General features: G+C 42.3%; 1 protein-coding gene across 1 annotated transcript in view; it reads right to left on the bottom strand.

Annotated features, from left to right (window-relative positions):
- Nucleotides 1-717: 717 nt before the first annotated feature.
- AAK1 (AP2 associated kinase 1) overlaps nucleotides 718-22657 on the bottom strand; it is a 168748-nt gene continuing 146808 nt past the window's right edge. The window contains exons 17-22 of the mRNA XM_011945255.1: nucleotides 21149-21244; nucleotides 7623-7724; nucleotides 5752-5853; nucleotides 3959-4069; nucleotides 1891-2001; nucleotides 718-965 (exon numbers count right to left, since the gene is read on the bottom strand). Coding sequence (XP_011800645.1) covers nucleotides 871-965; nucleotides 1891-2001; nucleotides 3959-4069; nucleotides 5752-5853; nucleotides 7623-7724; nucleotides 21149-21244 — 617 coding nt within the window. The 3' untranslated portion in view covers nucleotides 718-870. The remainder of the gene's footprint in view (nucleotides 966-1890; nucleotides 2002-3958; nucleotides 4070-5751; nucleotides 5854-7622; nucleotides 7725-21148; nucleotides 21245-22657) is intronic.

Raw genomic sequence — 22657 nt, 5'->3', positions numbered from 1 at the left:
ATAAAAGGTATCGTATTACCACCACTGTCTTGTTTTGGTCTAATTCTGAGATCCCACTTGGAACAGTTAACATGAAAAGGAATGGCAATACTTGGGATTTATATAACGTACACATTTTATCCAAGGATCTCAAGTACTTGCAGTCACGTCTCCAGATCTGAGAAATCACGGTTCAATGGAAGCCAGAAAGCTGGACGAATGCTGGGCAGGTTGCATGGGGTGTAAAATCCCTTGGCTAAGTCTATGATCAAACAAGGTCAAAGTTGGTTGGCTAGAGCTGGGCTCAATTTCTCTTCTCAAATGTATACTACCAGTCAGTAAGTTTTACCCTTTCTTAAACCACACACCCATCTCCAGGCTCGTGCCTAGAGTTAAGACCAACTGAAGCAGCCATGTCCTCATGATAATGCATCAGGATAAAAAGCAAAAACAGGGAAATACATTCATCAGCATCTGGCCAAAGGAGACAGGGGTTGGGAGAATTGATCTGGGAGGCCATTCCTAGCAAGAACGAGACAAAAGTGTCAATTCACTAGTTTCAGTTACAGTTAAGCTTTTGGTGGAGTCGATTCCAGCAGAGGTGAAGCTCATGGCATCTAGCGCTTGATTTAAGATAATGCTATTGAAGAAGGGTAATGAGAAAACACAGCAAACTAACAAGGAGGAACTGGCCAAGGAATATCTGGAGGGCCAAAGTGATTTTCTTTCCTTATCATTTCTACAGGAGAAGGCAAGGGGTAGGAGAAAAGGGCTGGAGGGCCCCTTATTTGCACATTTAAAAAAAAAAAAATCATTTTTTTCATAACTCCGTAATGAAAATGTATTTTACGGTATGAAGGTTACAGAACTGCATCTGCTACTGGGTCGCGGCTACAGGTCTATGAGCTGATCCACCAGCAGTAAAGACCTGGCTAGGTGGGGCAGACTGGACTCAGAGCTCCCGCTGCTGTTCCTAGAGTGCCCACCTGGAAGCGGAGAGACAGGAATTCAGTACAAAACATAGAGGGTTAAGGTTGAGATGTGCAGAGCAAGCAAAGAAGAAAAACCAAACCAAAACCAAAACCAAAACAAAACAAAAAACAAAAAAATCAAACCCTAGAGAAGCAGTATTTTACATTCGCAAACCCTTACATGTTGATTTTGAAACACATACGTTAGCTGTCCACCACCTCCCACCAAAAGCTCAGGCACTCCGTGCACACCACAGTTTAGGCAGGACATCTTGCAAAGAGTCCTTGCAAAAGTATTTTCAAATCAATACTTTTTTTTTGGTTGAGAATTGCTGGCTATATACCAACTTCCTGATAATATCAAGCCATCTCCCTTTGATAAAGTAAAAATCAATAATTTTTGCTTTGGGGAGAAACTAGTTATTAAGATACTGCAATAAGAACATGCTTTAAAAAATAAATAGATGGTCCTATGGCAATTTAGTGTTTTATGGCATGTTCAAATGATTTTCATCCATCAAAGTTGAAAAAGGATGCTCCATGAATGTCAGAAAGATGTGAATGATACCAAAACACAGCTGTTAATCTCTTTGGGAAAAATATGTATTACGGATTATTCTAATCATGATAAAAATGTGATGTGCTTTTGATATATACCTTCAGTTTTCCACTGACTGAAGATCATTTTGCTTTTGGCTTCATGATAAAAACTAACTTTTGGCCAACTGTTAAATACTTCTCTCTAAATAAACACCATGGTCAAACTTTAAAGATACCTATCTCTATCTATCTATACTGGTCCAGCCTACAATGATTCTCATTACTCCCAATGTCCTTCATTAAATGTTGATGCTTTTCTTCCCCCTTGCAGATTAGGTGCATGACTATTTTGAAGAGAACTGAGGCCAAGCTCTTCTCTTTTCCCCATCCTTTTTCTTACCTTGTGGGTTTTTGGTTATCAATACAGGAATAGGGTCAAACTCATCTTCAGCCACCTTGTCCGAGCCCTCAGGGACATCAAAACCTGAGATGAGATTACTATCTTCTGCAGCTTAATACAGAATGCAAGTACACAAGCAGAAACAACAGAGGTTGAGATTAGCAAATGAGAGAATGCGAAAGAGGCACAAAGATCTCAACTGTACAGCCCTGTTATTTCCAAAGGTGAAAGTACTCATCTTTCTGAGTTGAAATAAAAGTAGCAAAACTGGAAAATATAGAGATATAGAAAAAAATGCTTTAGAGTTGGTCATGTTAAGACTTTTATAAATGATTAGGGAGAAGGGTTCTTGGAAGAATTCTAATATTTATAAGGCATTAATTATAATTATTGTGAGGTATCTCTTCAATGTCACTAATCCACAAAGGCATAGGAATAAGTCACTTGTCTTCACTGGGGGAACAGAGGCCTAACAATATTTGAAAAACTCAAAACCGGGATGGCGGCGGGGGCCGGGTGAGGAGGAGGAAGAGAATTGGTGGCTCTCTATGAAGTAACCACTGTATACAAGGCAAACAAAATACTGCTGGAAGGACTCACTGCACTGTGACTGGGAAAAAAAGACATTGAAACAACTCAGACGCCTTAGGGAATGCTGAGGCACAAGATTACACCTACCGAGGCCTCAAGTAGAAGGTTTGTTAGAATAGTCTTCTCCATTCTAATTAAAGCTATCCTAACCGCAAGCAAGTGCTAGCTGAGTACCTATTTTGCAAATGATGCTTCTCTGTAATTCTACATTGCTGCTGACACACTCCTGCCAGACATCACTGTCTAAATAGGTAACTTCCCTCTACAAAATCTATAAAAACATAATCATTTTAATGTTATCGGGGTAAAAGCAAAAACTCAGCTATTACCATTGCAAACCACAGGGGTGATTATTTTTAGTCATCCTGGGGAGTCTTCCTTCTTGAATTTTCTCCTGAAGGGACTTAAGCTCTTCCTTTTCTATGCATTTTCTCTTTCCAGAAGACTATTTTCCCTACCCAATCACAGAAAGTTCAGTAACCAAGTAAGGCAGGCATTGAGCCTGACACTGTCACAAACTACTCATTGAATAGAATCTGATTCAAGCTACCTCTGTCCAGCAGGATTTCAGACCACTATTAACCCAAGACTAAAAAATGAAAATGGTAGATTAGAAAGAGAAATCCAGTAACCAATCATGACTTGAAGGTGAACTTCTACAAGTTCAAACTTACAGGACTGACTTTTGAGGAAAGATGCTTATTTCTTTATTGCAGTCATCACTATGTAATAACTCTGAATCAGATATGATAAAACTATTTTACATTCTAAGGCTAACAAGCATCATATTGATCATTATAGGCAGACAGTAGACAGTCACTTCAACCATCTACTTGAATTGATTGCAAAGGTACCTAGCTCTTAAAGGTAACATGGAATATCTGCATCCTATGTTCTCGCCAGAAAGCAATACTTTCACCAATCGGTTGTCTAGGTCTTTTTTTAGATTTAATTTTGTTTATTTTTAGTACCTGTCTATTTTTTTTTTTTTTTAAGACAGAGTCTTGCTCTGCTGCCCAGGCTGGAGTGCAGTGGTATAATCATGGCTCACTGCAGCTTTGCCCTCCTGGCCTCAAGCAATCATCCCACCTCAGCCTCCCGAGAAGCTGGTACCATCGGTGCATGCTGCCATGGCTGGTTAATTAAAAAATTTTTTTGTAGAGACTGAGACTCTGTCTGTTGTCCAGGCTGGTCTCAAATTCCTGGGCTCAAGTGATCCTCCCACCTCAGCCTCCCGAAGTGCTGGGATTGCAGGCCCTGAGCTACCACACCTGGCCTATTGTCTAAGTCTTAGTAAATATTCTCACTGAGAGGTATTATAACACAGTATGTAGGAGTACAAACTCAAGTTTTCCATATAAGGAGGTAGTTTTAAAACTTTACTAGTAAAGACTTTTGAAAAGAAAAACTCTCAAAAGTTGTTTAGTTCTTTCCCCTCTAAGGACACATGTGGGCCTGAGAAGAAGAAAGCATTTACCTTTATGGACTGGAGCAGAGATTGCTGTGGGGGCAAACTCTTCCAGAAGGTCAGTAGTAGGGTTAGAGAGCAGAGAACAATCAAGCAGGGAATCTTCCCCGGTGAGAGAATCTGAGTCCAGATTAACAGCATCCCAGGTCAGTGATGGCATTAAGTGGCACACACAACAATATCATGAGATTAGATTTTAGCCTTTAAGTTATTGCATTTACACATTACACATACAAGCCAAAGTGGGAGAAAGAAAACTAAAAGAAATCTGTGAAGCCTTCTGGATTTTCATCTATAGAAACATGTCTTTCTAGATTCCTCTTAACATTAATATAGAAATAGAAGATAATTTTTTGCTCAGAGGTTGCTGGTTAAACAGGTCTGTGATTTGGATGCTGAGTTAACTTTAGCGCCTCAGTTCTTAGTGAATGCCATTTGGGAGAAAAAACTTTACAATTAGACTTTCACTTCAAGTTTCCCTAAACACTCACTGAAAGAAGTTACCATAGGACGAAGTATCCAAACTGATTAGGAGAGGGTTGCCTCTGGCTTATCATTAGCAGAATGCAACAAGATTAAACAGTACCTTCTAGAACTCAACCAGGTTCCCACCCACAATACCTCTTACTAGTATTCTTTACATTGAAATTGGCCTTTTGAACATGATTTTGATTTCAGAAAACCAAGACAAAAACTCAAAGTTTTTTTTGTGTGTGATGCAGTCTGGCTCTGTCGCCCAGGCTGGAGTGCAGCGGGGCGATCTTGGCTCACTGCAACCTCTGCCTCTGGGTTCAAGTGATTCTCCTGCCTCAGCCTCTTGAGTAGCTGGGATTACAGGCATGCGCCACCACACCCGGCTAATTTTGTATTTTTAGTGGAGATGGGGTTTCTCCATGTTGGTCAGGCTGGTCTCAAACTCCCGACCTCAGGTGATCTGCCCACCTCAGTCCCCCAAGGCGCTGGGATTACAGGTGTGAGCCACCACATCCGGCCTGAGTTTAAGCATTTTAACACAGGGATTGTTTTCTGAGAAAGTTTTCTAGGAGAAAACATTCAAATGAGGACAAGGAAAATAAATCATATTGCCTTTGGAGGTATTGTTTTTTTTCACCTGCATGAATTTATCCACATGTTTCCTAGGCTTCTAATTGTTTCTATCCAAGTTTGAAAACCAGATACTTTTATCAAGGGAATTATGGACCGAAAAAAAAAAAAAGGGTTACCAAATCTGTATTTGTGGGCAGTTAAGAAATTCTATTAAGACTGTAAGACTGAATTTTGAAATTAGGGTACAAGCAATATTAGACCGAGGGAAGACTTCAACTTTGCCTACAATTTAACAGCAAATTACCCATACAAGATTAAAGCACTATGCTGGGAACAGAACATCAATATATAGAAGATGAGCTCCATGGCCATCACTGACATTGGTAGACTGGAAAGATGCACAGCAATCTGGAGGGTTAAGGGTGTCCTTACAGCTCGGTGGAGTTCTTTAATTAAGGACATAGAGGGATCCCGCCACCAGTGAAAAGAATCTTGAATAAAGAAATACTGTAACCAGAGAAAGCCCAGAGATTACTCCACAGAGAACATGGCTCCAAAAAGTACTCAGTTCTTTAGTAAGGAAATATATCCCTCAACATCCAGCAGCTGGGGCTGTAACAATTCAGAGTGTCCATTTCAGGAGGAACTACCTGGGCTGCAAAAGAAGCCCGGGATCGACCAAGTCACGTGAAAAGACTGGCTCAGAGGTTCACCGCACCGACCAGTCCCTGCAGCTGCAGAGACCCCTGACTGACCTGTGCGATTCGAGGTCACAGATTCCGTCTGAGATGGGAGGCGCTGGGGAACTGGGGGCTCCAGTCCTGGGATGAGACTCTCAACAGCAACATCAGCTTTTTCTTTCATAACAGAGCATTAAGAAGAGGAAAGGGTAAGGGAAAGGGAGTCAGAAGGTTCTTTAGGAAATTCTGTGAAGCTTTCTTCTTTTTTTAAATTCTCATTTTTTGAGATGGTGTCTCGCTCCTGAGCTCAAGCGATCTCTCCCACCTTGGCCTCCCAAAGCCCTGGGGTTACAAGCGTGAGCCACAGCACCCAGCCGTGTGAAGGCTTTCTTTTAACAGGTCTCTAAAATGCCAGTCTCAGGCAAGGTGGAAAGAACAGTAAGTTCCTTTATTTCTGCTGCTCTGAATGTCTCGGCTTCACTGAGCATGCGTGTGCAAGGTCAAACACTGCGGCCAGTCTCACTGATGATCGGTTCTCATAAACAAATTCGGAACATAAGCCGCTCAGCAAACCTCTTCCATGTCAGAAGAGATGGGTTGAAAGGCACCTTAATTTTTTCTGGTAATTTCGCTTCTATTAAGGGATAAACCTGGGGGCAAATATCCTCCGTGCCATGTGAAGGCCATTAATCCATCTCAAACCCCATCCCAGGATGTAGCTGGGAGGCCTTTTGCACCATGTGACACCCCTCAGCCGCAGGCCTACCTCTATGCAAGGTCATGGCACTTCTGAGTTCTAGGACTTTCTGCCCAAAGGCATTATTAGGTGTCTCATGATTGGACCCTCCTGAAGTACAGGGGCCTTGAACATTTTGCAAATTTTGCCTGCCTTGCTGTTGGAACACAGGGAAATGTGAGACAGGAAGCAGACCAAGCCCCTGCCCTGGATTCTATTTATAGGGCTTAACCAGTGGGCAAAATGTTTTCTCAGTTACTGATACTTGGTATATACATGGACCTTATAAAATTTTTAAAATTTTGTTAAGATGGGTCTCTGTCACCCAAGCTGGCAGGCAGTGGCATGATCAGGGCTCACTGCAGCCTCAAACCCCCTGGTTCAAAGAGATCTTCTGTCTCAGCCTCCCAAAGAGCTGGTAGCACAGGTGTGCGCCCCCAAACCTGGCTAATTAACAATTTTATTTTTGTAGAGATAGGGTCTTCCTATGTTTCCCAGGCTGGTCCCACTACCGCTGGATGTACATGGGCCTTCTAAAGAAGAATCTGGGCTGGGCATGGTGGCTCACCCCTGTAATCCCAGCACTTTGGGAGGCTGAGGTGGGTGGATCACCTGAGGTCGGGAGTTTGAGACCAGCCTGACCAACAAGGAGAAACCCTGTCTCTATTAAAAATATAAAAAGTAGCCGGGTGTGGTGGTGCAAGCCTGTAATCCCAGCTACTCGGGAGGCTGAGGCAGGAGAATCGCTTGAACCTGGGAGGCAGAGGTTGCGGTGAGCCGAGATGACGCCACTGCACTCCAGCCTGGGCAACAAGAGCGAAACTCTGTCTCAAAAAAAAAAAAAAAAAACAAATAAATAAATAAAAGAAGAAGAATCTGCTAAATTTCATTAAGTTCAGCAAAGGTAAAGTCTAGTTAGAAACCAACTTTTTAAAGTTTTTCTAACTAAATGTGAAACTTTTCACATTCCTCCTCATTCATAAGAGATCTACTTTAGAAATCTCAAGATATCAAGAAAGGCAAAAAACAGAGCTGTACCCCTGAAAAGCAGGGAAAACACTTCATTTGGAGTGATACAAGTGAGATTAAATAGCTTTGGTTTCTGGGGTGGCAGGGCTACTCCCCGGGGACTGGTTAACTAGGTACTTGTCATTCTTGAAACAGGCACACATATCATGCATGACTGAAGAAACAGAGATGATGACTTTACCAATTACAGCATCGGAAGTGCTACCAAAAGGATCTGTCATAGGCAAGAGGTCAGGGAGCAGAAGAGAAGTGTCAGGAGATTTGAGTCCCTCAATTAGTTTTTCTACGTTGGGCAGAGAGACAAAAAGAAAGCAAAAATGTAATGAGATATTAAAGCCAGTGGATCATTCACTATTCTCTATGCAAACACAGTTTAGGGGGGTCAATATTTGGTATAGATTCACCATAAAAATTAATGCTATTAGTATCTTGTTAACAACAGGCTTTCAAAATTGGAAGTTTAAAAATGATTACTTCCTCAAGTGAAGTAGTCACTTTGTAAGGCATTCAAGATGCTGCCCTGGGTGTGTCTGCTTGTTTTTATTTGAGGTGTAATTTGCATATAATAAAAGTCAGCCATTTTAAGTGTACAATATGGTTAGTTTGGACAGATGTATACATTCATATCATTACCACTGAAATGATACAGAACATTTCCAAAACCTGAGAAAATTCCTTCATACTCCTTTACAGTCAGTGCCTTCCTCTCGCCACAGACCCTGGTAACATTTTACAGATCTGCTTTCTGTCCCTACAGCTTTGCCTTTTAAAGAATTTCCAGTAAGTGAAACCATAGAGTATGTAGTCTTTTGAGTGTGGTTTCCTTCCTGTGGCATAATGCCTTTGAGAGGAAATTCATCTGTGTGGTAGCAAATATCAATAGTTTGCTCTGTTTTTCTGCTGAGTCCTGTTCCATTGTATGGCTGTACCACACCTTGTTGATCTATTCACCAACTGCTAAACATTTGGTTGTTTCCAGTTTTTAAGCTAGTAAAAATAAAGCTGCCATAAACATCTGCATATAAATATTTGTTTGTTCATTTTCCTTCCTGGGCTTAGTTTTGAATCTCTCTCTCTTTTGGGGGGTTGGGGGGGACTTTATTTAGGAACAGTTTATAACTCACCAAGATAATCAATTCAACCACACCTAAGTTGACTTCAACGATCATTTATTGTCTGCCAACTGCGCACCTGTGACATGCTGGCAGTCGTATTATTCCATGGTCAAATCTCACAAAATTCACTTAAGCCCGAAAATGGATTACTCTTGATGTCTTCTGGCCAAGAAATAAAAGGACGCCAGAGCCACCAGACTTGTCACACCTGGTAACTTAAAATGATTCTTTTAGCCCTGATCCATCAAGAACCCTCTATTTACCTTTAAGCTATTAAAGGTAAAGCATTAACTCGAAAGAAAATAATGAATCATAGAATCTTACAGGACGAAGGGAATTTAGAGCTCATATTTCCTGTTAAGAGGAGACTTAGATCACATAAATTCTGTAACTTGCCCAGTTAAAGGCATGTCAACAATGTTCTTTTAAACCATGGAAATGTCATTAAGATAACCAAAATTAAAATCTTTGTTTGAGAAAAAGAAGTGACTTAAAGTCCAAGAACGTGTATATAACATTGTAATAAATCTGTATTCTTCTAGGCCATTTGGGAATTGAGATAAGCAAGAAATAAATTGATATTCATGGAAAAACAGGAACCAAATTTTAGGTGATATTCGATTTAGGTGATCTGTAACTACACAGGTCAAACAAAAGAATGGATTTCAGAATCTTGGCAAGATAATTTGCTTTAGTATAATTAACACACTGCAGAAAAAGACTTATATGCAAAGCCAATTCACCATCTCTGGAGTCTATGGAATGTAGGTAACTTTGAATTAAATGACAATAAGCTACATTTCTCACTTATACCTCGTTTATATTTTTTAAAAAAGGAAGGACAGCTGGGCGCAGTGGCTCACGCCTGTAATCCCAGCACTTTGGGAGGCTGAGGTGGATGGATCACCTGAGGACAGGAGTTCGAGACCAGCCTGGCCAACATGGGGAAATCCACGTCCTACTTAAAATACAAAAATTAGCCGGGTGTGGTAGTGCATGCCTATAGTCCCAGCCTGACCAACATGGCAAAACCCCACCTCTACTAAAAATACAAAAATTAGCCAGGCATGGTGGCACAAGCCTGAAGTCCCAGCTACTCAGGAGGCTGAGGCAGAAGAATTGGAGGCGGAGGCTGCAGTGAGCCAAGATTGTGCCATTGCACTCCAGCCTGGGTGATAGAGTGAGACTCTGTCTCAAAAAAATAAAATAAAATAATAAATAAATAAAAACAAAAAAAGGAAGGAAGAAAAAAGGAAGCTTTTCAGTTGCAGGAAAAAACCCTCATAGGGCACTAACCAAGTACACAAGTATAATTATATTAGCATTAACCTTACACTGTATATGACATTGTAAGATGTGAAAAATATCTCTAATAATTTTCAGCATACTGGTAAAAATAAGATGGTTTTCCTAAAAAGTCTAACTTTGCATTGTTCCAAACACTAGTTTTTGCTTCATTCCTCTCTCCTCAAAAAACTGTCACTTAAAAAAATGAAATTATTTGCTTCCTTTAACTTAGCACTTACATATTTGCAATCTTGGAAAGCAATGGATAAAAAGTAAAGACCCAAAATTACTTGCTTGTCTTTCATACAGCAGTTTATCTTGGTACAAAACTTCAGGCTAGCATTCTTTCAGATTCTGAATTCTAGCTTCTCTGGTGACATGTTGTGACTCTGGCACAGTTCCTTAACCTTCTGACATTATCTCCTCATCTGTAAAATGAAGATGCCTCCCCCTACTTTTTTCTACTTGTCACTCAATACCATCTCCTCTAAGCTTTTCCCCACCTTCCTGCTGCATCAGGAATCTTCTGGAGCATCCTGCACTCAATTCTCTTGCAGCCCTTAAACATGACTGAAGGCAGGGAAGGGTCTTACGAACCTTTGTATCCCAGTTCTTGGTTTCCCCTCAGATGCCCTGCCACATCTATGCCTTTTGGCTTGACTGGGGAGGTGGAAAGAACAGGAATTGAAGAAGAATCTCCCTCTTTTCTTTTTTTCTGAGATGGAGTTTCACTCTTGTCACCCAGGCTGGAGTGCAATGGCACAATTTCGGCTCACTGCAACCTCCCCCTCCCATGTTCAAGCGATACTCCTGCCTCAGTCTCCAGTAACTGGGATTACGAGTGTGCACCACCACACTCAGCTAATTTTTGTATTTTTAGCAGAGATAGGGTTTCACTATGATGGTCAGGCTGGTCTCAAACTCCTGACCTCAGGTGATCCACCCACCCTGGCCTCCGAAAGTGCTGGGATTACAGGTGTGAGTCACTGAAGTCATTGAGCCCAGCCTTTCTTTCTTTTTTTTTTTTTTTCCTTTCTCTTTTTTTTAAAGAGAAAGGAGGATAGTGCTCTGTCACCCGGGCTGAAGTGCTATGGAACGATCACAGCTCACTGCAGCCTCGAACTCCTGGGCTCAAAAGATTCTCCTGCCACAGCCTTCTGAGAAGCTAGGGCTACAGGCATGTACCACCATGCTTGCCTAATTTTTTTTATTTTTCATTTTATTCGAGATGGGGTCTTGCTATGCTGCCCAGGACAGTCTTGAGCTCCTGGCCTCAGTTAATCCTCCTGTCTCAGCCTCCTGAGTTGCTGACATTACAGGTATAAGCCACTGAACCTGGCTCAAGAATCTAATATTTTTATAAGTCATGAGCAAAAAGCATGTGGGAGGATAAAGAAGTACATGAGTGTACACGTGTTGTGTGGCGAGACAGAATGGTGTAAACTGCCTAATTTAGGGAGGCTTGTTTTCTGACCAAACCTCAAAGTAACAGGCTATTCACATAGATAACTTGTATGGTCACGGCTGCTTGGGAATACTCAAATACAAGAAATGTTGGAGGGAGGAGCTGCAGACAGAATAATACCAGGTACAAAGCTGGGAGTGAGAGCACAGGCCACATCTATGTAAGGTGGACAGCTGTGCAAAAAGCTGCTTGGACTCCCAGGATTCTCACAGGGAGGGAAGGTTCCCAGTGACTCAGTAGGCCTTCAGGTGCCATCACAATGACGGACATCACTTACATTTGTAGAGCTTAATATCAAATATTTTCATTCTTATTCAAAAACCCCTGGGTTTGGGAATACTAATACAGTTTAACAGAATGAAGATCAGAGACCATGAGAATGTGTGATTTGCCCAAAGTCACAGAATAGACATGGTAGAGCCTGGACTCATCTTTGAAGTTCTCTCTGTATCTGTCTAGGGGTCTGCCTATCTCCATCAATAAAGGAATATGAGTCTTCACACAGACATGGTCCCAGGGACAATGGTAATGTTATCAGACAGGTTAGCACTGGAAAGAACCTCATATCTTAGGTAATTCAGCCTTCTCATTTATGAATGAAGAAACCAGCTCCAGAAAGTTAAGGTAACTTGCCAAAGATCTCACAGCAAGTAAGCAAGAGAGCTAGCTAGCTGATTCTAAGACTCAGATATTTGACCACACTAGAGATTAATTCTTCTGGTTTAACTAAAGTTTTGATTGCTTAAAAACGAAAGGACTCTTAGAAGAGGTCACATCTAAAGCTATTACTGGTCATTTTCGGCCATTGTAAATGAAGAACTTGAGAAAAGGATATAATGGGAGGCGCAAGAAAGGCTATAGGATGCTGACAGTCTATACTCATGGAGCCTGGAGGCCTTTCATCTGCATCAAGGGCTGGCCCTGATATCCTTTGTTTTATAAATTCTGTCCTTTCTCTTACAGTTTAATAGAAACACACTGAAGCCAAGTATCATGATGGGGCATGGAGAAGTACAGCACAGAGAAGAGAGTGGTGAATGCAGGAAACCGTAGAAGTGCTTCTTAAGATCCAAAACCATCAAACTTCACATCAGCATATCGTGACTTAGTGCTGTCTAATGAACAAAGATCTTTTTTCCCCATGAGTTATGAGAAGTAGCTTCTTTGGATGCAAAGGCAAAAGCTGTTCTTCTGGGACAGTTCATACCTGAAATGTACAAAGACTGACACTGTTATTCTCAATTATTTAAGGGGACAGACCAATGAAACCCCCAAATTATTTATAAATTGTATTTTAGAAATGATTTAATCTTCCTAAGAAATGTTTGTGAAAAGCAGTGGACAATTCTGAAGAGAAGAAAATGGTCCAGTTTTGCAATAGTTTTGTTTGTTTGGTTTGGTTTGTTTTGTTTTTGAGACGGAGTTTCGCTCTTGTTGCCCAGGCTGGAGTGCAATGGCGCGATCTCGGCTCACTGCAACCCCCGCTTCCTGGGTTCAAGCAATTCTCCTGTCTCAGCCTCCCAAGTAGCTGGGATTACAGGCGCCTGCCACCACGCCCAGCTAATGTTTTTAATTTTTATTAGAGATGGGTTTCGCCATGTTGGCCAGGCTGGTCTCAAACTCCTGACCGCAGGTGATCCAAAGTTCTGGAATTACAGGTGTGAGCCACCACGCTTGGCCAAGTTTTGCATTAGTTTTTTTTTTTTTTTTTTTTTTTTTGAGATGGAGTCTCGCTCTGTCACCCAGGCTGGAGTACAGTGGCCGGATCTCAGCTCACTGCAAGCTCCGCCTCCCGGGTTTACGCCATTCTCCTGCCTCAGCCTCCCGAGTAGCTGGGACTACAGGTGCCCGCCACCTCGCCCAGCTAGTTTTTTGTATTTTTTAGTAGAGACGGGGTTTCTCCGTGTTAGCCAGGATGGTCTCGATCTCCTGACCTCGTGATCCGCCCGTCTCGGCCTCCCAAAGCGCTGGGATTACAGGCTTGAGCCACCGCGCCCGGCCCTTGCATTAGTTTTTAGGCTTACTCTGATATTTTTAGAACTGACTCCAGACTCTAAACGTGTGGGTGTGCACGTGCACGCGCATGTGGGTGTCTGAGGGAGGTGAACAAGGGTTGAATAACTATCGGGTACTATGTTCAGTACCTGGGTGATGGGATCAGTTGCACCCCAAACCTCAGCATCATGCTATGTACTCAGGTAACAAACATGCACACGTATCCCCTAAATCTAGAATATAAGTGGAAGTTATAAAAAAAATGATAGAGAGTATCATTTTATTGATTTATTTTTACCTTTTATTGTGATACTACACATTTTTGGAATTTTAGTTGGGGCCTGCAAAATCCCAAAAAATAAAGAGTAAAAGAGCCTGAATTTAAGTTGCCTGATTTTTCTAAGCAATTTTCTCAGCTATAAACAGATTAAGAACTACTTTAAAGTGTTGTTGGGATTAAAAGGGTGTATTTATCAGAATGAATGCGTCTGTATAAATAAAGCGTTTGGTACATAAAAGGGGATTAACATCTCTTTTAAGTAAGAGGACTAGATGGGCTGGGGGGTCACTAGGCCACAGGTGCCTGTGATTACGGTAGTGAATATGGGTCAAGCTCCATATTTTACTCAAGTGCCTTAGGTGAGAACAGAATAAGCAGACTGTTAGAATAAAGTGAAAGGTGGGGATGAGGCAGGATGGTCTAACAGAGAGGTAGACAAGGTACTAAGAAACAGGAGACCTGTTCTGCACTAAGTTTGTGTAGTACTTTGGGCAAATCTCTTACTCTCTCTAGATTGAAGTTCTCTTATTGACAAAATGAAAATAAAATGGCCAGGCGGAGTGGCTCACGCTTGTAATCCCAGCACTCCTACCTCAGCCTCCAAGTAACTGGAACTACAGATGAATGCCACTATGCCTGGCTAACTTAAAACTTTTTCTTTTTTTTGAAAATATGGGGTCCCTGTATGTTACCCAGTCTTGTCTCAAACTCCTGGGCTCAAGTGATCCTCTTACTTCGGCCTCCCAAAGTGCTGGGATTACAGGAGTGAGCCACCATGTCCAGTCCCTCTCTTAAAATATCAAAAGAGATGTTGGCTGTGGGGCTCACTCCTGTAATCCCAGCACTTTGGGACACTGAGGTAGGTGGATTACTTGAGGTCAGGAGTTTGAGACCAGCCTGGCTAGCATGGTGAAACACAATCTCTATGAAAAATACAAAAATTAGCCAGGCGTGGTGGCACACGCCTGTAATCCAAGCTACTCGGGGGGCTGGGGCAGGAGAATCGCTTGAAGCCAGGAGGCGGAGGTTGCAGTGAGCTAAGATCGCCACTGCACTCCAGCCTGGGCGACACAGCGAGACTCAGTCTCAAAAAAAAAAAAAAAAAAAGAGGACAGGTATCTACTTACACAGGCTAATAAAACCAAGGGCTTGTTCAAGGCCCATTCTGACTCTAGTTAAGAATATGACCAGGAGGAGTAGAACAGGCTGAACGGACAGACGTGGAAGGGCCGAATACAAGCCCCACCAAAAAAGAGGACACAGCTGCTCCAGCCTTGTGGCTTTGGAAATCTATGTTCTGTCTGACTGGGGTGTAAGCCCTGAAGTTTCATGATGAGAGATGATGTTTTAAAACTCTAGTCACCCTAAAAAAGAAATAAAATAAAATGAAGTCTAGTCACTCTAAAGAGTTCTTAGCATTGAGAAAGCATTTGTGACATCTGCAAGTTGGAAGCAAAAGTCAAACATCATGCCGCATTCCAAGTTCATTTTAGAGATTTAAATCTGCAGAAAGATAAGCTTTCCAGAGTAAAAGCACATAGTATGACCAACCTTGGACTTCTCAGTATCACGAGACTGCAGTTGGAAATGAGGAAGATGCCAGGCCAAAAGTTATGAGAATCCCCGTCTTGATGACAAACCACTGAGAAAACACAGCTTCTCTTGCTTAACTTCTCAAGAGATGATGAAGTGCCATAAACCAAGAGGCACTTTTTGAAAAAAAGATTTTAATTCTAAGAAGCAGCACTGATGGGGCAATGATTGCCTTCTTGCTTAGTCTGTGGAAAACCGAGATCAGTACTGCAGAGTTGTTATAAAAATCGTTTCCTCAAATCCTTGTGCATTGTTGGTGGGGATGTAAAATGATGCAGCCTCTATGGAAAACAGTGGTCCTCAAAAAGTTAAAAATAGAATTAGCATATGATCCAGCAATTCCATTTCCGGGTATATACCCAAGAGAATTGAAAGCAGGATCTGGAAGAGATATTTGTACACTCAATGTTCACAGCGGCGTCCCTCACAAAAGACAAAAGATGGAAGCAATCCAAGTGTCGATTAACAGATGAAAGGAGAAAGAAAATGTGGTATATACATACAATGGACTATTACTTAGCCTGAGAAAGGAAGAAAATTCTGACATATGCTACAACATGAATGAACCTTAAGGGTATGATGCTAAGTGAAATAAGCCAGTCACAAAAGGACAAATACTGTATGATTCCACTTATATTTGGTTCCTAGAGTAGTCAAATTCATAGATACAGAAAATAGAGTGATGGTTGCCAGAGGCTGGGGTGAAGGGGAAATAGAGAGTTGTTGTTTAATGGGTACAGAGTTTCAGTTTTGCAAGATAAAAAAAGGTGGGTGGATGGATGGTAGTGATGGCTGCAAAACAACAAGAATGTACTTAATGCCACTGAACTGTACACTTAGAAATGGTTAAAATGGTAAATCTCATTATGTACATTTTACTACAATTTAAAGAATGATTTAAAAATATTGTCCCCAATTTTCAGAGAAAATTCCTCAATCTTTCTAATAAATATCTATGTGTGTGTACATACACACACACACATTTTTTGAGAGACAGGGTCTCGCTCTGTCACACCCAGGCTGGAGTGCAGTGGTGTGATCATAGCTGATTGCAGCCTCAAACTTCTGGACTCAAGGGATCCTCCTGCCTCAGCCTCCCAAGTAGCTAGGACTACAAGCATGCACCACTATGCCTGGCTAATTAAAAAAATTTTTTTTCTTTTTTTTTTAGAGACAGGGTCTCACCATGTTGCCCAGGCTCGTCTCAAACTCCGGGGCTCAAGTGATCCTTTCACTTTGGTCCTGCAAAGCGCTGAGATTATAGGCATGAGCCTGGCCCAGCCTCTTTTCTACCATATTTTAAAACGCTGGTACTACTTGTAGCTTATCTGTTTCCTAATGCATACAGAAGGCAAATAAATGGACAAGCAGCATTTGAGCATCAATGAAATACTCTGAGACTCACTAGCCATGCATCATTTGGCAGCTTTGTAAGCATACAAATGTTCATGGCTATGATTTTCATATTCCAGACCTTCTAAGAAAATTGGTTTTATAATGCTTTGAAAGATAAAAGCGTTCCTTAAAACAAACCAGCAAACCAACCTATAATTATCCAGTACCCTTTACCCATAGTTTGACAATCACTGTATCCAGAAAATCTATTTTAATGGCTCTCAGTTGTGCAAAAGTTAAAGGTCATAAGAGCAAGTTTAATTTCAACAAGAGAAAAATACCACTTTATGATAACTAGGACTGCCCCACTGGGAATAGGGATGTAGAACCAAAGTTGAAATAGCATTTCCCATCTTTATAGTAATTTAAAATTCACATAGAAATTTCAAATATATGATTTCATCTAAACCTTGAGAACACCCCATGAGGTAGGTTTTAGTATTGCCAATTTTAAGGATAAGAATGCACAATTTAAGTGATTTGACCACAATCACCTAGCCACTAATGGCTACAACTCAGGTCTAACAGTTTCAAATCTATTTTTATATTTCCCAAAGCCTTAAATTTAGCTCTCTGGTCAAAGGCTTTATTGATCTAGGAACTGTCCCAAAGATAAAAGAAACATCCACTGTTTGGGGACTGTGGGCAAGAGAAGGAATGTGTGGCCGAGCACAGTCAGAACAACACTAAGGCCTCACTTCCTCACCCACACAATGAGGGCGTTACTTGACATTACCACCTACCACTCCCCAGTATCTGTAAGATCAAAGGTACTTGTATGTGATCATTTTAAAGTATAAAATAAAAATGTTAAAAGTCATTGAAAGGCACGGTCTTCAGGAGACTGAGAGTCCACGAGTCTTTTTTTTTTTTTTTTTGAGATGGAGTCTTGCTCTGTCACCCAGGCACGTGGCGCGATCTTGGCTCATTCCAATCTCCGCCTCCCGGGTTCAAGCAATTCTTCTGCTTCAGCCTCCTGAGTGGCTGGCACTACAGGTGCCCACCACCATGCCCAGCTAATTTTTGTATTTTTAGTAGAGACGGGGTCCCACCATGTTGGCCAGGTTGGCCTTGAACTCCTGACCTCAGAGCTCTGATCCACCCGCCTCGGCCTCCCAGAGTGCTGGGATTACAGGTGTGAGCTACCATGCCTGGCCAATTCTTTTTTTTTTTTTTAAAGAAGGGCCCAAGGTTGTCCTACCTGACCCTTTATTTCTGTAAATGTGTGTGTTTTTTTTTTTTTTTTGAGACAGAGTCTTGCTCTGTCGCCCAGGCTACAGTGGCATAGTGTGATCTCAGCTCACTGGAAACTCCTCCTCCAGGGTTCAAGCAACTCTCCTGTCTCAGTCTTCCGAGTACCTGGGACTACAGGCGCATGCCACCATGCCTGGCTAATTTTTTTATTTTTTGTAGAGACAAGGATTTCATCATATTGGTCAGGCTGGTTTTGAACTCCTGACCTCAGGTGATCCACCCGCCTTGACCTCCCAAAGTGCTGGGATTACAGGTGTGAGCCACCACACCCAGCCTTTCATGATTCTTATCATCAGTATAGCTGAGAGTAGAAGATGAACATGTATACAAAACAAAGAAAGAAAACCAGGCAAAAAACCTGACTGGTGTCCATAGTGGGCTGGTGGTGTGACAGACTGCTTGCTTTTTGCCGGGTAAAACCAAATTTGTAGTTTCCCCAGGTTCCAGAGACATGGAACCCTGAGCCCTTTCCTCACTCAATATTTAAAAATGTTAAAAAAAGGATGCAGTGGCCTTGATATAGAAGCTGTGTAACTGAATGTGCTACAGGCTGAATGTTAAAATAAGCAGACTAGTCAAAGCCACTGTGGGTAATATAATATACTTAGCACAATTCTGCAGGACACCGTGAAAGGACGGGGCTAAAGCACCTGCTGAGCCTAGCTACTCTTCTCATCAGCCCAGGGGCTGGCAGCTGCCTGACACTGCGGGCTGTGTCTTCCTTTATTCACTCTCAAAGAGTGGGTGTGGGGGGACTGCCCAGGAGTTGGCAGAGGTGCAGATGGAAGGCTATGGAGCCAGTCGTCTGGCGCCTGGGAGCTGGGATAGAAACAGAGCGTAATGGGGCCACCTAAAGTCTTCCAGCCTCTGGTTTTATTTCATTCATTTGTCTGATCTGTAAATACTCACTGAGTGAATACAGGCAGTGTCCTTGGCACAGCTGATACAGGTGGTAAATAAGACAGATGAGGCCCCTCCCTCAGACAGTGATGAGATGAGGAAAGACAGACTATGTCCTGATAAGGACCTCTTCTATGAAGAAAAAGTGCCAGGGCATGTGATTGGGAGTGCCCGTTGGACCACACTGGGCCTTCTGAGCAGACGGCATTTAAACTGAGACCCACAAGTCGAATGACACAAGGGAACAAAGCTGAAGGGAAGGCTTTCCAAGCTGAGCACCAGCAAGTGCAAAGTCCCTGGGGTGGGAACGAGCTTAGCTTGTTGGAGGAAAGTCAAGATGGAAAGGAAGAGCGCTATCAGCTGAGATTAGAGGGGCAGGCGAGGGCCACACCACTTAGGGCCTTGCAGGTTGCAGTAAGCAGCCTGGATTTTATGCCCCACTCAGTGATATGAGAATTCGCCAGCGCACAGAAGAGTTAACTGTCTAACTCATGTTTTCAACAGATTAGTCTGGTCTGACAGAGCAGAAAGTAAATAGCACACTCCTGGAGTTCTCTATTAAAATGTCTCACTTTAGTTGATCTTTCCACTGAAACCCAAGAGAGGTCTTGGCTTAATTGGTATTAAAGTGTATACCAGTAACATTTCAGCAGGAATCCACAGGGATGAAAGAAGCATGGAGGACCAGGAGACAAGAAAGATGACAAGAAGGCAGGCAGGATGGCAGCCAGCTGGCTCTGGTGGCCCCAGACGCATTTCCACAAGCTAGAGCCAATTTCCTGAGCCACCTGGGGCATGTGCCTGGTTCTTCAACCCTGATCCAGACGACTCCTGTGACAGCTGCATAGGACAGTTACTTGCCTGAGGGCCCTCATCCTCTGCCCTGTGCAAAGAGGCCTTCCTCCTGGCTTCTGCAGCCCATGAGCTACCTAAGCAACAGCAAAGCAAGAACCTGAAGGGGTGTCAAAACGAGAATGCCTCCATCACCTCTTTCCCTTGTCTGATCCCATGATTACCAAAAACAGGGAGGAAAAGACAGTCAGCCCCAGCTGGAGTTTACAGCCCACACTTTTCTAACCTTCTGTTCAAAATGAACTTGTCCAAGTACTGCCAGGCATACCTGAAAAGTGCAAAGGAAGAAAGCGCCTCTATTTCATTCCTTTCTTACTTTTAACTACCCTGTATTGAATCATTCCTTAGTGGTTTTCGACATTTTTAGGCTACATCTAGGTCCAGTCAGCTATTCAGTTATAGAGTACCACCTGATCAAGGCATGTGTTTGCTTATCCTTAGAGGGGTAAACAAATTTGTCTAAAAATAAAAAATAAAAACTGCCTTGGTACCCTAGCTGCAGTCTGTCTTAGTAAGTGATGGTGGGAAGACTTGGTAAAGGATATGAACATCGCAATCACTCCAATCTTGAAGCAAGCAATCAAATACCTGTAATATTTTGAGAGAGAAAAAGAACCAAGCCAGTCCTATCAGTTCAAGGTCAAGAGTTGGCAGGGGCAACAGCGAGAAAAAAGGACAAATGATCAGAAGCAAAACAACTGTCAACTGCTTCTAAGGAGCTGGAACAATTTGCTTTTGTGAAGAGACTGACAGATAAGAGAAAGGATGGCTACTCTTTCCCACATCACTCCTCCCACCAAAAAGAGTAGGGGAAGAAGGCTGGAAGGAAAAGTTTTGGCAACTTGAACTCCAAATGGGAAGCATCCAGTCACTGTTCCAAAAGTTCTTTCTGTCAGAACACACCAACCACTTTCTACTTTTTAGACTGCTACTTAAAACTGAGATATGGTGGACTACAAGAGATATTGAAACTCCTGCAGTCCAATGCACTTCACTGATGAAGATCCAAGCCCAGAAGGTTTTTCAGGTAGGGGCAGAGGCTGGAAGGGAACCCAAGTTTCCTGACTCACATTCCCTATTAATTATTATCACATTTCCTAATTTTTATTATGTGTTTTTATATTATAAAATAAAAAGACATTATAGAAAAGTAAGAACTGAACAAAAGTCACCCACAATCCCATTATCACACTACCACCACTATTCATATTTTGCTCACTTTATCATGTGCTTACAGGCTCCCCGCCATTGTTATAATCATAATGGACTACTGTTCTTTCCAATACATAGGCCCCTCACGTCACCTTTAACACCATCAAGGATGAAAAACTGAACACTGATATAATATGGAAATCAATCTGGTATAACCTGAACTGATTTTATCTTTGCTAAGGGCTAGTACCCTCCAAGACAAGTTTACCCCTCTTATTGAGTAAAACTATGCAACAGCAGCCTATTATTAGGGCTTGGAATTCAGATCCTTTTCATGGGGTGTTTAAGGCAGAACTTTCCACAGGGCCTGGGACATGCAAATCAAGCTGTTTAACCTCAGAACATTTCTGTTTACCTACCTGGTGCATCAGGTACTTGAAGAGGAATGAAAGGATCAGACACACTTAGAAGCGGGAGGCCAGAGTCCACAGTCTGCCCACCCTTCCTTTTTTCAGCTGGAGTTAGGTTGGAGGGGAAGGAGGAGTCAGGAGAGAAAAAAAGAGAAAAGCAAAAACACCAAGTAAATCTAGGTAAGTTTACCCTCTATTAATGCAACAGCTCAAACTACAGAGTAAGTCTAAGCCTAGAATAAAAGGGGATGAGTGGCTGTAGCCCAGTGAACAGCAAAGTATCTATGAGATATTCAACCTGGTCCCCTCCCCGACTTTTTTTTTTTTTTTTTGAGATGAAGTCTCGCTCTTGTCCACCAGGCTAGAGTGCAATGGTGCAATCTTGGCTCACTGCAACCTCCGCCTCCCCAGTTCAAGCGATTCTCCTGCCTCAGCCTCCTGAGTCGCCCACCACCACGCATGGCTAATTTTTGTATTTTTAGTAGAGATAGGGTTTCACCATGTTGGTCAGGCTGGTCTCCAACTCCTGATCTCGGGTGATCCGCCTGCCTCGGCCTCCCAAAGTGCTAGGATTACAGGCGTGAGCTACCGTGCCCGGCTCAGCCTGGTCCTTGTAACATATTATGAGATGCAATTAACGATAAAACCAGGGTATTCATATGTCTGAAATTGCACTTCTTTCTTGGATATACTGCAATCTATAGTATCTCTTTCAGAATGTCTAGAGGAGGTATTGTGCATATCACACATTTTAGCACATAAACAAACATTAACACTGTCTGTTTTGTAATCTAGCATGTGTATAGGTACTTCCTATGTATCTATCACCCTCCTGAGGTCCTTAAAGGACTAAGTCCTACTATATCACCATGATGTCTAATACAGTGATAGGCAGACACACAGAAAGGGGCAGAAATAGACTTCTTGCCTATTGCACAGTTAGACAAGCCCTAATCTCTGTCCTATATTTAACATACGATTGGTATTCATTCTATATTTGGCAAAATATAGATTTACAGAAATCTATACACCCTATGGGATAACAGAGCTTGACATGGTCTCAGAATTTTCTGGCACAATTTTCTTATTTCCCATAAAAGAAAATGAAGCCTAAAAGTTAAAGACTAGCCAGAGGTAGGATCAGAAGCCAGGTTTCTTGGTTTCCACATGATCATTGTTTTTATTTTCTTTTTTCTCTAAGAGACTGGGGTCTTGCTATGTTAACCAGGCTGGACTTAAACTCCTGGGCTCAAGCGATCCTCCCACTGCAGCCTCCCTAGAAGCTGGGGACTACAGGCACACACCACCACATGCAGCTTTACATTATCATTCTTTTCTTTTCTTTCTTTTTTAATTTTTGAGACGGAGTCTTGCTCTGTCACCCAGGCTAGTATGGCGCAATCTCGGCTCACTGCAACCTCTGCCTCCCAGGTTCAGGCAATTCTCTGCCTCAGCCTCTCTGCCAGGTGGCAGGCACCTGGGATTACAGGCGCCTGCCACCACACCGGGCTAATTTTT

This window comes from Colobus angolensis, unplaced genomic scaffold (assembly GCF_000951035.1).
Source record: "Colobus angolensis palliatus isolate OR3802 unplaced genomic scaffold, Cang.pa_1.0 Scaffold24, whole genome shotgun sequence".
In the NCBI taxonomy this organism is placed as follows: Eukaryota; Metazoa; Chordata; class Mammalia; order Primates; family Cercopithecidae; genus Colobus; species Colobus angolensis.
The sequence above is the reverse complement of the archived record's forward strand: the minus strand, read 5'-3'. Positions and strand labels throughout refer to the sequence as shown.